Here is a 16,093-nt window from a genome sequence, read left to right as displayed (position 1 = left end):
AATTTTTTAAATATTATAAAAAGTTTTTTTTTAAATTCTTTTTCAACTTTTAGCTTTTTTTTTTTCCAAAATTTTGAATCAAACCATTAAAATCCAAAAGTAATCTATTATTTTCTTGAAATTTCGAAAGGTTTAAAAATTTACCGATCATTTTAGTGTTAATTTTTCTTGGGCTTTCTTCTGTAATCAAAAAAAAAGAAAAGAGAAAATGTCACAAATCAGTCGAAAAGGTCATTAGATTCTCACACACTTGTTCATCTCTTGTCCATATAACCTACATCTTATCTAAACCAAATCAATCGGGAACGATATTAAGTAACGGGAAAAAGTTCCTATAGCATAAAAGTTTCAAACTTATTTGCTTAAAATGTTTGATTCAATAATGCATGCTTTTAGAATACCTGAAAGTTTCTTTAAATTAGCAAATTTAAAATAAAACATTGAACAATTTTTCATTTCAAAAAACGTTTCAAAAATGTTTTAGCAAATTACAAATAAAACATTTAGCAATTATAGTTTCAAAAATATTTTAACAAATTAAAAATAAAAACATTTAGCGATTAGTTAAATCTTAGGTAATTTCATATTCAGTATTCAATTCCTCTTTACAAAACAAATATTTGCTTATTTATTTAAAATTTATACTTGGTCTTTTATATTTCATCCTTTTTCAAAGTTTATGTACCAAAATCACAAGCTCAGCTGCTTAGGTTAACTATTAGTAAAACCAGTAAATTCAAATTAAAAATATCGGCTCAAACTTGAATGAGCAATACTTGATATGATAAAATGATAATGATTACTTTTCAAACACGTATTTTCCTCATTTAGGTCTATTTATTTTATATATAAATTTATCAATTTGAAATTTCAATTGATATCGTCCAAAAATTCTGATTCTAAAAAAATCCTTTTTTTTGATTGACAATTTTAATAAACACTGTCATTTTAATGTCATTTTAAGGGATAAAAATCTGCCATTACTTGTAAAATAAAAGAACAATTTTTCGTAACAAAATATTTGTCAATTAAAATTTTCAATTTTAACTAAAAATTATCAACTTTCATTAAATTTATTAATCAATCAATTGGAGTGAATTATTTCTGCTGAAATGATTGAATTTAATTTAAATTTAATGGTTAAAATAATGGATTTAAATTATAAGCATAGCTATTTATTGATACATACCTTGAATGCCATGAGCAATGTGTACGATGTCCCCATTTATTCATTATATCCTCATTGTTGATATCATCAATAGTTAAAGCATTAAATTTGCATATGTAAAGGATTAGCATAAACAGTTGAAGATGATAAATTGATCGATTGCAGCACCAAACATCGCTATTATCATCATCATGAATCATCATTAATTGCTGGAATGAAAAAAACAAATCGAGAATGATCGAGAATCATCGATACAAAACATACATCGTCCCCGCTTTTTAATGTCACATTTCCCGATTGTCACGATACAAATCCTGATCTCATACATCATAATACATACATATGTATCGATCTTTCTCCTTAAAATACTTATCGCGATTTCTTAGCTAAACTTATTACAACCCATTACAATATACCTTTCGATACTTCACGGTACAAATCTCATTCCCATGCGGTATGTTTTATTTATCGTCCTCTCTTACGGTACAAATCCCACCTCCACAAGTCTTTGACCACACCTACCCGAAAAATTGATTCACATCATAAAAGATTATCAATTTTCTAGGATATGTATTAAATATCATCAGATTAAATGTTTATTTGTATACTATTCAATAAAACAATATGCTTATTGACATAGCAAATTGATAGTAAAATAATGGTCAATGAATCATTTCATACTTTCATAGCATTATTGTAAGAAATACATCATCAAAACTCGACAAATTTATTTATTTATTTTTTGATTTTATAATTTATATTTTTTTCATTATCATATATTTTTAATTTCTTAAATCTATTTAATTTATTTAGTTTGCAACTTTATTTAATATCACTCTAATTTAATTTAATTTTTATAAATTATAACACGATAGAAAATCCAATTTTTTTAATTTACAAAAAAAAGGTTAGATTTTTTTTAGTTTAATTAATTTAATCTTTCTTAAATTATTTTTCTTCATTTTTAATTTAATTTTTTTATAAAATTATAACACGACAGAAAATAATAAAATATTGTTGCAGGAGCAAGCTAATTATTCTAGAAAGTAATACCATCATTTCAATTATCCTTAATTACTTTGAAAATATTACTCATAATAAAATTAAAATTTAAATCTCTGCATGTACGATATTTTAGATATAATAAGATTATGTTTACATGTAACCAACCTTACACTCTTATTTATTCATTCGCCTCAATTTTTTTCTTTAATTTTCATTTCATACCTATATTCATGACACAATTTATTATTTCTCTTTCAGTTTCCTACCATTACTTATGAAATATTATTGCTATTTAATTGGCAATAATTAATAACATTACATATATGCTTAAATGATACATTATATGTTTATATTAATGGAAAATTTTTTGTTACTTAAACTTTTATTATGCAAATTTATCCTTTATTGATTTTAAATTTTTCAGAAATGATGAAATTAACTTCATCACATAACTATTGTACTAATAAAGAAAAAATTAAAATTATTATTCGTTATTGTAATTGATGGATGAAAATGACTCGATTTTCGTTTGTTTAATTTCTGTTTTTATATTTTAACGCCAGTAGTTTGCGAATATACCTATTTTATCCTACCACACACACACATCAGATGCATTCATCACGTGCTACACGCATCCACACGCTTGCACACGCAGTTACACGTGTACAGATATATGCATCATACAAATTTATAGGTATTCTTTTTTGAGAGTGATATAGTTGCAATGGATATGCAAATTTTTGCATCAAATTTAATAGATAAACTATTTCAATTGATGAGTAGCTTGAAAATATTCTTATTCGAATGCTTTTATATTGCACATAAATACCCCGAATATTGTGTAGAGATATCCCGAGATATCGAGGGAAAAAAAACTTTACAATCCTGAGAGAGTGCTATAAATGTGATGAAATGAAAAATACCGACAAAAGATTTACAACTTCTCATCTCCAACTATATGCAATAGTTTTATTATTCATAAATTTTCATCAGTAATTCATCCATATGCTTAATCAAACTAATCAGTTAAAATAGTTATTAATATTCATCTCAGAACTTGGCTTTTTTGGCTCTTTTTTGATCTCATAAATTTCTTTAATGTGCTAGAAAGCCTAAATTGATGTGAAATTTTTTACTCTCAAAAAAATGTCTTACTGTCTAAAAATGTTTGTGAAAAATGTTATACTCTTAAAATGTCATTTTATAAAAAGTTTTTATAAATATTGAAATACTGTTGTTAAAAAAAATTAATTAAATTTGATGGAAATAATTTTTTCAGAATTTTACTAATATAAATATGCATTTAATTAATTTTAAAATAAAGCAGAATGCTGAAGTTTTTTTTTTTTTTGAATGTACATTTTTCCTTTAATATCAAAGATAGTAATAAATGTTGCAAAAAGCATTCGTTTTTTCTTGAAATGTTTGAATTATAAATTAAACCCATCGAAATTTAATTTTTCAAAATGCTAAAAAAAGAAAAATTTGCCAAACATTGAGGAAATTATTTATTGCTTTGTAGCAAAAAAAGAGGAAGAATACCTATCAAAAAATGAATTAACTTTAAATAAGCTTTCATTTGATAATCAGAAAAAAAACTAACTAAGTTTAAATAAACTTTTAAATTTGTATTATCTCTTGCTTGTCTATATTTAAATATTTTAGTTTGTGTCTTTTTCTTAAATCTATATCAATTTGGTATGAACATGAAATTGAAGAAATGTATTACTTGAAATGAAGTAATACAGTGCTCGAATATCAATGATAACGCACAAATATGTATTATGTAAATATTGAAAAAAAAAGAAGAAATTACTGCAATAATATTCTTTTAAAATACTGAACAAATAAGAATAATATATGATATTGGGATGAAAATATCACTGTCATCTTTATCAACCATATTTTATTACTACTTTGAAATTTATTTTATCAAATTTATTAATCATTTATGACAAATGAGCCTTGAATTTCGTTTCACTTTTTGTTTTAAATTTAGTTTTTCGTTTTTTTTTTTTAAATCTGTAAACAATTTTAGTGAAAACATATAAATCTTCAAGAGAAATGACTGTAAAATCACATTATTTGATATGACCGAAAGGATAGAATTGGAAATATTTGTTACAAACAACTCTTTGCTACCAAAAATTTTAAATCTATAAACAGTGAAACTTATGTGAAAGAGAAGAAAATGTTTAAAGAATAAAAGCAAAAGAAATATTCTTTCTGTTCATTTGTTGATTTCGGCATACATCAAATCGTACAAACGCTTTTATCCAAAGGCGGCATTTTATTTAAATTTTCGATTTTTGAATTTCTTTGATATTTGAAAAAACTTTTTGCAAACTTTTAACTACCATTTTTCCCATGTAATAATTCAAAAATATTTATTTGATATGAAATATTAGTAGTATATTTTTGTGGAAAAAAAACTTTTAATTTCACTTTCTTAATTTTTTATTTAAATTAAAATTTTTTTGTCACTGAATTAATTTTTGCAGTCATAATCTTTTTTACTAAAATATACTCAATATCAGATATTCATATTTTTAGGACCTATATTAGCAGTAAATAGCCGATATCAAAGTATGATATGATAAGATGAATATATGAAATAGATCAAGAATAATATTGTCAAATAAACAAGCCAAATAAGGAAAATAAAAAAAGACTTTGTTCAAAGATTAATCAGCCAAAGATCAATTAACCAATAAAAAGATGAAATGAAGGAAAACAAAACATTAATTGTACAATTTTTATCGGAATAATTTACAAAATAATGCATAATTACATCAAATGATAACAAATTTTAATCTTTTATTCATAAAAAGGAGAAGAAAATGAATGAGTGATGAAAAATCAATTGAAGTTTCAAATTTCATAAGGGAAAAATAAAAGTACAAAAATGAAATACCTGCTGGGATAAGTTAAATGATTAAGAAAAAATGTGAGATAATCCATTACGTCATACCATTATGCGTTAACTTTTCGCTTCATATATAAAGGAATATAAGTAATTAAGTTTATAATTACCCATTACATTAAATACTTTTTTCTCATGCCAATTAAAAATGTGATAAAACAATCGAATTATATGCTATTTCATGTAAATTAATTTGATTTTTTTGTTCCCTTAAGTAAACAATCATATAATGAGAAATGAAATATTTCATAACTGAATTCGATTAACTAATTATTCATTTAAGATAATAAACCGGATAGAGTTAATAAATTTTGCTATTATTTGAATGTTTATTAGATCCGATTTTGAAGAACTTTTCGCCAAAAATTTTTTTTTAATTTTTTAAAATGATTTTCCAAAAATCGCACATTATCACAAATTTTTTTCCTCTGAAATTTTTGGATCCAACGAACAATTATAAATAAGAAATGTCAAAAGTTCCAAAGTGAAATAAAATTTCGCATAAATGGATTCTGACCTTTGTTTTTTGCAAATCAAATTTAGTACTGTAATTACATTTGTTACAAGTAGAAATTTTAATAAATTTTAGGCTTTTTTTTTGAGCATTTAAAAGGAAATATATCACATATTCACCGAAGATTAAATCGAAAAATTCTAACAGCAAAAGAAAAAAAAGCATTCCCTTTTAGTTTCTATGCAAAATTTGTTATTTATGGCAAATTTTTAGATAATTTTGCACAAAAATTTACTTTGTATAAAATTTATTTTAAATAATCGGACTGGATTTGCTGCTTAAATCAAATTAAGATTAATAGCTGAATTAAATTTTTAAAATTAACTACCACTTCTATCATTCGTCATTAGCTATCACTTCTAATTTTTCCACTAATCACAGTAGTCATCTCCGCAATCAGTACCTGCATTTAGCGCCGTATTAGAATCTGAAATTTATTTAAATATTAGCAAAAAGAAAAAAAATACTAGTTTAGAATAAAGTTGATAAATAATTTAGTTTTTCATTTCATTTTTTTTAGAAATTCTTAAGATAGTATGATTTTTTTTCAGGACTAGAATCAGTTCTTTTCATTGGAATACTTTTTAAACGTTTGGGTTAATTTACTAGTTAGAAGGATTACATGAGCAGGATTTAAAATTTTTGAAAATAACAGAAAACATTTGAAATATCAACAAAAAGTTAAGTCTTGGAAAAAGACGATTAACATTATAAATCGTTAAATTTGTGGAATCTGCATGGTTGAAAATAAACGCATAGTTATGCTGGTTATCGTAATACAAAGCTATCTTAATACATTGTTGTAGCTATCGCGTGGTTATCGTAATACACAGTATAAATCGGAGAACATAAGACTTTTTAATATAAAAAGGAAAAAAATGAATTAGAATTCATTAAATCAAAATAAAACTTAATGCATCGAGCTCGACAAGTTTCTTTCCCTAAAATAAAAATTCAAAAGCTTGAAAAACTTGCTTAAAATCTTCATAAATTGATAAATTTAATTTTTTTATCTTTATAATTTGAATTTAATAAAAAGAATCAAGTAAAAAGAGTTCTTGAATTCAAATATTTAATTACCAGCGCAATTGTTGAGGAAGAAATCGGACGATGTAGTAATTTTCAAATCATTAATATTATTTTTAGTTGTATGAAGATAGCAAGTTCGTGTATTTTTAAACCAATTAACTGAATAGCATTTTGTCTTGTACACTTGATGTGATATAGAGCATGTCATCAAGCATTCCACTAAAAATGTGTCAACTTAATTACACTTTTCTTTTTTTTCTGATATCATTTTATTTAATATATAAATTAATGAGGAATTTATGTATAACATTTTTCACTTTTTTTTGCATAAATATAATTTAGTTAAGAGATGATTAAATTGATTGATATTATTATATTCAATCAATAACCACTGATTACTTTTTTATCGATTTCAATATATTCCGATATTTTCATAAATCTTTTTTAACATACTATCTTTAATTTGACATACTATCTTTTACTATTGGAATGCTCCCAGCTTCTCGAAATATTGGTTTTCTCATTCTTAATTTTCTCTTTTATGATAATATACTTCTATTAATGGCTATAAATGCTAATTCCAAAAAATATCTCAAAAATTAATTGATTTTAAAATAAAAATTCAATTAGCAAATTGGAATTTTTGAATTTGAAATTTAAAACAATTAATAAATTATGCCAAACAAATAATATCCTTGTTTATAAATTCTATTTAATTAACTTACATGGCGTATAAATATTGTCGACAATAAGACCATTTAATGCATACAGTACAGCATTTTCACATATCGAAAAGCATTTTCGAAGTTTGGTAATATTGTAATTGACAGTATCTATTATGGATGAAAAAATTTTTTCATTTTTCGGAAAATTTAACCATATCTTGGAAAATTTTAACTAAAATATTTTCTTAAAAAAAATATATGAAGATTTTATTTCTGGGAAAGAAACTACTTGTTTTTTTTTTTTGCTATAAAATATTTGAATAAAATTTTTTGACTAACTTTATTTTTTCATAATTTTAAACAGACCAAAGAAATAGATAAGTAGATAAAAACAGATAAATACAGTAATATCATAATAAATAGTTCAATATTGGTACATTATCATATCATTTTGTTTATCTTCTATAATATCACATTTATATGATAAACTTATTGATGATATCAAATGTTATAACAATTTAAATATTTTTATGAAAAGAAAAATAACCGTTTTTTCCAAAATGCTGGATATTTCAATTATATTTACTTCAAGAAATAAGTAAATATTTATAGATTATTTTATAAACAGAAAAATATTATATGCAAATATTAAATAGGTAAATATTAAATAAAATTCAGTCAATGTGATGCAATATTTTCTAATCTTATCTAAAACATTCCCATAATTAGTTCACTTAGTAATAAAAGAAAAACAATCGTTACCGCGGAATGACCTATTCAAACGGTAACAGATATTCACTATTATTTTTATCGTATGGTAAAACACTCAAATCATATTTCATTCATGTTAATTGCTTAGAAGAAATCGAAAAGTGAAAGAAATAAAATTTCAACTGTTAATTTTCCTCTCATCCATACAACTATTAATTTAATTAATCGGAAAGAAGAAAATTTTTTTTTTAAAATATATGCAAAAATTTTACTGGCATTTATCGGTTTTGTTTCTTGTTTTCGTGCACTTAAACAAACATATTCATAATAATCTATTGATTTAGACGGAATTAATTGAGCATTATTGATAATTCGATTGCCATCATTTAACATACATTCCTAAAATGATCTTTGATTCTTATTAAAATAACTTTTTATTTGAGTGAATAAAATATTCACTGAAAAAAATTTAAAAAAAAAAATGGTTGAATTTATGGAGAAAAAGACAAGTCATTGTTAAATAATCGGAAAGTTACTATTATATATTCAAAAATAGTTTTTTTCTTTTTTAACACAAAAATAACACCAATTAATAAATAATAATAAAATGATTTCTAAAGATGCATAAGGTTACAATAGTAAGTATGCAAAAGTTAGATGATTAAACATATAAGTATATACAAATGCAAATTTCTGATATTTCAAATGTTTTATGAACAAAAAAAAGGAAAAATTTTAAACTTACTTTAGTTTGCTTATTGTAATTAATACTCAAACATAAGAATGCGGTACGCAAAATGCAGTTATGCAAACAATCTTGCAAACCAATTTGCTTAATTATTTCTTGCTGATAATCATTCAATTGGCTAAAAGAAAAAGAAGGAAAAACTGTCAGAATTCAGGAAAAATTATTACCTAACAAATTGGATAGCTTTCAATTTCAATGTCATCTAAAACTTAAAAATATAATACATCTATTAACCGCAATATTACTCAAATATTACTCGAATCGAATTTCCTCTTACAACAGGCAAAAAAAAAAAAAATAAAAATTGAATAAAGTATTACTGAAATTTACTACAGAAAATATTAATTTAATGAAAACGAACTTATTAGCAAAGTAATGAAAACATTTGAGTTCTTTAATTAATCCATTACGTATCATTTGTCGATTGTTTGGATCTTGCTCAATAATTCCAATGTTAAGAGTGTAATTTTTATGTTGAATTGATAATTTTGAATCTTTTATGGTTGTATTCCATTCCGGAACTAACATATTAATAGGAACAGGAATAAATTGCAATTTAGAAGTGATAGTTGTTGTTGCAGTAGTAGTAGTAGTAGTTGTTGTTGTTATTGTTGTAGTGATAGTGGTAGCAGTAGTAGCAGTAATCATAATCGTAATAATATTATCATTTATTATATCACTAGTAGAAGAAGTGATAATAGTTGTTGGAGGATATAAGACGGTAGAAGTAACTTTAGCAATCGGTGCTTCCGAACGTTGTTGAAAATTACGATGAGTAGATACCGGACCCGGTCTAATAGCAGCACTTTTTATCGTTCTTACCGGTGTTAACAGACTGGCAGCAATACGATAAGCAATATCTTTATTAGCAGTAGTATGATATTCATCATGTGATGTTAAATCACTACTTTCTTCATTGTCGTCGTATTCATTATTATTATAAATGTTATCGTTATCATCATCACCATCATCGTCATCATCATCGTCACCATTATCACTATTATTGTTGTTGCCACCATCATTAATATCATCACCATGATTATTGTTATTATTATTGTCACAATCTTTATTATCGCCATTACTGTTGCTTCCTTCATCATCATAATTAATATAATATGAGGTTGTTTTTTGATCTGGTGGTATAGTAGTTCCGGTAGATTTGACAAACCTAGTAAATTATTTAAATTGTTATATAAAGTACAGTTTATCCTGGGTAAAAAAGTAATTGGATATTAAATGAATAATTAAGTTTTGATTATTATTCATTTAATTCTTCCATTTCATTCATACATTAAACTTCATTAAATATTAGTCAAATAATAAAACTGTATTGTTATACTAACTAAATAGATTTTTTTTCTAATAATATCATTAGATAATAATTCTATGAGTAATGATGCAATTATTAGGAAGCATTAATTGTTGACATTTTGAAATGTTAATTAGCATAATTTAATTGATTATCCCTTATCCTTGATTGGATATGCATTTGCGCTATTATTTTTTCCTTTTTTTTTTTTGTACAAGAAATGGAAAACTTCCTTGGAAGGAAAATAATTATCAATTTTAACTTAAATAATTCAAAAAGTATTAAACGGAAATTAATTGCTAATTTTGACCTTAAATAAAAATTTGAAATGTAAAAGGATATTATTTATCAATTTCAACTTAAATAAAAATTTTAATTGTATGAAAAAGAAAATTTATAACAATTTTTGTTTTTTAAATATATCAAAAGTTAAACCAATTATCAATTTAAATTTAGATAAAATTTAAATTACTTTATAAATAAAAACCAAACCTATGGATGATAATTGGATTGATAGTATTTGGTGGTGGAACATGTCGTGCATTATCAAGTGCCATTTCAAATGATGATTTCTTCTTATTTTCAGGATTAACAGTAATATCATGTGCATTATTTATTGATTTATAATTTTTGTTCATATTATTGATAGAATTCGGTAAAGGTAATCGTGTATTTGAAATTGGCATTGGAAATGTTGTTCTGGGTGGTGCAATTGTAAAATTTTGAATCTAAATTATAATTTATGACTTATCTATGATGATTATTACAAATGTGTTATTTATTAAATTTTGAAATTAAATTTCAAATTCAATTATTTTGAAAAAAAACATTCATTTTGTATAGTAATTTGATGTATTATCAGATATTATTATCATTTTAAATAACCTGATTCCATGGAGGTAAGCAAATATTTTGATAAAAAATGGTATATACAATCTTTGATTGATATCTGCTAAATGCGGCCAAATCTGGACTCCATTTACTTAATATACATTCTCTCTGTATTTTATTTACCATAGCTGATCGACAAATGAATTCATAAAGTAATTGTGACTGAAAATAAACATTTAACTTATGTTTTAAAAAAAGGATGAAATGTTGAATTGAACTAAAGAAAATATTTCAAAAATATTATTTCACACAGAGAAATAAAAAGAAACTTTTTCTATTCAATATTAAGTATCAAAATTAATAAAATAATTTGCATAATTTAAGTCAGATATTATGAATCAAGAATTTAAAAAAAAGATCAATAGAATAATAATAAATCAATTTTTAAAACTAAACATTAAAATATAACAACCTTTAAGCAATGATCCAGACAGGAATTAACACTGGAAATATTTACAACAACCAAATTTCCACTTTTACCAAGATAATAATTTGGATAGTATTTGAAGCATTCCAATACCGTAGCTGGTGCTAATCGAAACCAAGTGCTTAAAACAAAAACTGGGAAATTTTTAATTTTTAATTCGATCCAGTTAACAATTATGTCAAAGATATTGCTATATACTAATGGATTTTATTTCAGCCCCTAATTTGTTAGCCTTATATTATCGACTCTTTATTAATTGATATTAAGTAGCACAAGAATTATGTCAGTAATACCAAAATTTATTAATTTAAGTGCCAATTAGTAACGAAAAAATATTACGGATAATTCCTGTGTATTTGCATATCTTTAACATGTATATATTATCAACAAAATATCAAATAAATCCATTTAATTATTTCTATTACTTTTTTTACTTTTCAATACCTATTTAATTCATTTTCATCATTTAATGATCAAATGTTAAAAAAAAAATTTCGAATTGAACTTTATCATAACACTTAAAGAAAAAGGTATCGTTCATAATCAACTAAAGTGAGTTAATTTAACAAACTTACATAAAAATGAATATTAATGAGGTTATTAGAACCATGATGAATACAACAATGGATGGTATTGATAAAAGTGATTAGTTGAAAGCTTCATTCCTTCAAACAAGGATTGATAATCAGCTTAGAACGAAGGAATTAATAATCTATATATATGCAAAGAAGATCACTGCAAATGAATGGAATTTAAGAAATGGCAATAATCGTAACTTTCCGATTATTAACAATATCATAAGTTCTAATAATAAAATGTAAATTAAGGATAATTATAAGGTGACAATATTTGATTGAAAAAGGAAGAATAAAATAGCCGAAGGGAAGAAAAATAGAAGATAAATCGTTTAATAAAACTTTTTATCTTTGTAAATACGACTACATTTCAATGGTGATATATATGTTTTAGTAAAATTTCCTGTTTTCCTAATTAACATTTATTCTACATCTTATAGAAGGATATCTATTAGATGTTCAAATATTGAATAAATATATGCGTTTAAATTGCTCATTTTATTATGCACAGGTTAAGATTAATATGATTGGATTGATAAAGATGAAATTTTAAATTTAATATGATGAAAATTTGAAATTTTGAATTTAATAAAAGCTTTCAATATTTTGAAAATTTCAAATATTTTAGTTTTGACTTGAACAATTTTGATTATATGAAAAGGGAAATTCATCACCAATAAAGTGAAATTTGATTTGAAAAAAATGAAGTTCTAAATTTAATGAAAATTTTAAATTTGTTACAGGAAAATGCATAATATTAGATGTGAATGTATAATAAGAAAAAATAATTTCAATAAGATAATTTTTGAATAAGCCATTCGAATAAACCATTAATATGTAACAAAATATAGCTTAATTAGTGAAAGATTCCATTGAACATATGGAAATAAAATATATTAGTAAATATATTGCATTAAAAAAAAATATATTAATATGAAATATATTCAAAATTAAATATAATGAGATGGATATACTAAATATTAAAACTAATCATTTTTTGAATACAATAATAGAAAAGGTTCAAATAAATATAAAATAGAATGATTGATGATAAAAATTCCAAATTCCGATTGAAATGATTACAGTGAAAATCTACGAATTTTTGATATTATAATATAGTAAAATATGAACTATTTCGGAAATGATTTATTCGAAAATTGAAATTATAAATAAATAAAACTGGCATCTGAATTTATGACGAAAATAAACAATTCAAGAAAGATTGTTAGATAATATTATCATCGCCATTCATTTTGATATTATTAAGTTCCAATTATCATTAGCATTTCCAAATTATCACTATTACTACTTTCTTGTGACGAATGAGTTTTGTTTTATTTTAATTTAATTAAATTCTGATCAAGCATATGACGATGTGGAAAAAATTAGCATAGTGCAAAATTCCAATTTGAAAATATATCAGTGATATTATATGGCAATTTATCATATTTCATAAAACATATCAGTACAGAAATCATAATTGAACAGATCGGATCGCTTGTTTTCATTTATCGACAAGCAAAACATTTGACAACCTTCTAATGAATGTATTCATTTGAATACATTTTTAATTTTACTATGGCAATTTACATTTCTATAAAAAATGTTCAAACGAAGCTATTTTTCCACTTGGAAAATATGGATGAGCTGGAAAAAATTGAAATTGTTAGAAGTTAGAAGTGAAAAAAGAAAGACAAAAGAAAAATTTAACTATCGCATTCAGGCATTTTGCAATTTCATCATCCTATTTTTTGTGATCATTTTTCCAATTTCACCATCATTACATTTTACAAAAAAAAAATTTGATTGGAGTTTGATTATTTGACATTGTAAATTTATTATTTGACATTGTAAATTTATTTATTTTGAATCTGTTTGATAAACTGATTAGAAACCAAGCCAAATTAAATCAATTAATGAAGGTTATTACCAATTGCTAACAACACTTCATATGACAAGTTAAAAAAAAGTGAAATAAAATGAAAGAAAATTTTATCAATAATTGAATGCAATAATATACTTCAAGCACCGAAAATTAATATAATTTACGGATCTTTTTTTCAGCATTTTTTGAATTTATAATGAAAATAAACATTTCAGAGAAAAATTGTTTAGATAACATTGTCTTTGAAAGCATAACAGTGAAGTAAATACGCAGTATTGTTAGCAATGTACTGATTCGTGTCACAAATGTCGCAAGTAAATACGCAGTATTGTTAGCAATGTACTGATTCGTGTCACAAATGTCGCAAATATTCTGTCACAAATGGTGACAATCTTTGCAATCAATCACTTATCCTTATCACACACCAACTTATTATTTGCCGATTTTTGAGTTTTATCCAGTAAATTATCATTGTACTGCCTGAAATTTTTTTTTGCTTGCATTTTTCAGATTGCAAGTCATATCAACATTATTGCATAAGTAAGTTTATTTTAAGAAGAAATTAAGAAGAACGAGAGATTTAAAAACTGAATAATATCAAGTAGAATTAGCATTTGGTGTTGTTTTAAAATTAAAGCTTGTTTCTACAAACATGCATTTTACTGATTGTAGAAAATGGAATTTCGGATATTTGGCTCACAATCAAAAATTTGTTTGAATTACAGGTATCCGTAATATGCGTGATAAGTTCTAATTACTTTTATTTAGATATGTGAAAATTTGTGTGTGATAAGTTGATAAAAAAATGTGATAAAAAAATGCGTGATAAGTTCTAATTACTTTTATTTAGATATGTGAAAATTTTCTTCTGTTCATATTGGCTGTCAACTTTTGTAGTATTATTAACTTTATCCAATGTCCAAAACATTACTTGCGCTTCTCATCCTTTCCTTGACCAACATTTTGGAGTTACAAGATTTAAAAATAATAAATTTAATTAATTTAAAAGTAAACTTTAATCAAGCTTCTGTTGTGTTAATTTATTAGATACTGATAACGGTCCCTATCTGTTTTCATCTCATAATGCCGTCGTCCATCGCAGACCGCGGATCACCGGATGAGAATAACTGGTCTAAAACGATTGTTTCATTCAAGAGACATTTTGTGGATATTGATTGTTGTGACAGCTTCGTTGACTGCTTCCTTTATCGCTTCTTGAGAATTTTGACAACAAACTGATATATGATAATCTTTTATCAATACAAATACCCCTATTGTAATTACAAATGTAATTCAAAGTTTGCGATATTTTTATTGACACTTGATATTAATATTAGCTTTCATAGTTTTCGAAAAGTGATATTAAATTTTCTTTCTTTCTTTTTGAAGATTTTTAATTATTGCATTTGAAGTTCGCAATTATCAAATTTGCAAAAACAATTAGAAAATTATTCCTATGGTGGTTAGACTTCATTTCAAAAAAAATTCTTTTTTGTTTTTGTTTAATAAAAATATTCTTCCCTCTATTATTATAATTTATGAATTCATAGCATTTTACCGATATTCTCAGTCCTATTCATCTAATTTCGCTCTTCCTTCAAGTAATACTCCACGAACCATGCTCTCAACTAAACTATGAATATTGAGAATTGACAGTCATGCGAAATCAAAACCATAACTATAAGCTGTACATAAAATAGTTAACAACACTTAATTGAACCTTAATTAAACTTCACTAATTAAATTTGGTGAGGAAATAAAGAACGCTCAGAGAAACTTTTAGGAAAAATGTTTCATCCAATTATTCTATCATTCTATTCTATGTATTCGATTATTCTATGTATCTTAATTCCAATATGATACTGAGTAAATATCAACTAAACATTTCCTATCATCGTACTAGAAGATATACATATCAAATGACCTATTTTTATTCGTTTTTTTTTTTTATTGACGGATTTCCCCTACTTACGAGGTTGTTATAGTAGTAGTCATCCTAGTAGTAGTCTAATTATTAGCTCTATGTAAAGTTTTTCCTTTTAATTTACTTTATGATTTGTCGCCAGGAAAGTCACAGAAAATTATAGAGTAAAATATAACTTTATAAAAAGCGAACGAAATGAGTAGCAGTATAATTAGCTGAAGTAATGGCAAATGAAGCATGGAGAGTAATTTACAAGAAGGAATATTAATCCCACCACATTTAATTAATTTCTTTTTAATTAAAGAAAATGAACAGACCC

The 16,093-nt window shown here is 24.2% G+C and overlaps 3 protein-coding genes across 3 annotated transcripts in view; 1 reads left to right on the top strand and 2 right to left on the bottom strand.

The window, feature by feature from the left end:
* Positions 1 to 1,368, bottom strand: part of LOAG_13692 (hypothetical protein) — a gene marked incomplete at its 5' end in the record, with an annotated part of 4,422 nt that extends 3,054 nt beyond the window's left edge. The window contains one exon of the mRNA XM_020448713.1: positions 1,190 to 1,368. Coding sequence (XP_020301165.1) covers positions 1,190 to 1,368 — 179 coding nt within the window. The remainder of the gene's footprint in view (positions 1 to 1,189) is intronic.
* Positions 1,369 to 7,982: 6,614 nt separating this feature from the next.
* On the bottom strand, positions 7,983 to 10,758 carry LOAG_06701 (hypothetical protein; the record flags this gene model as incomplete). The annotated part of the gene is made up of 5 exons (XM_020447219.1): positions 7,983 to 8,012; positions 8,334 to 8,414; positions 8,761 to 8,881; positions 9,125 to 9,931; positions 10,565 to 10,758. 5 exons carry the CDS (start codon positions 10,756 to 10,758, stop codon positions 7,983 to 7,985), a joined length of 1,233 nt encoding a protein of 410 aa, XP_020302528.1.
* Positions 10,759 to 14,933: 4,175 nt separating this feature from the next.
* Positions 14,934 to 15,089, top strand: LOAG_06700 (hypothetical protein; the record flags this gene model as incomplete). Its single annotated transcript, XM_003142236.2, has 1 exon — positions 14,934 to 15,089. The coding sequence occupies one exon, from the start codon at positions 14,934 to 14,936 to the stop codon at positions 15,087 to 15,089; it is 156 nt and encodes a 51-aa protein (XP_003142284.2).
* Between the last annotated feature and the right edge of the window lie 1,004 nt (positions 15,090 to 16,093).

Source organism: Loa loa (genome assembly GCF_000183805.2).
Source record: "Loa loa unplaced genomic scaffold supercont3.269, whole genome shotgun sequence".
Taxonomy (NCBI): Eukaryota; Metazoa; Nematoda; class Chromadorea; order Rhabditida; family Onchocercidae; genus Loa; species Loa loa.
The sequence above is the reverse complement of the archived record's forward strand: the minus strand, read 5'-3'. Positions and strand labels throughout refer to the sequence as shown.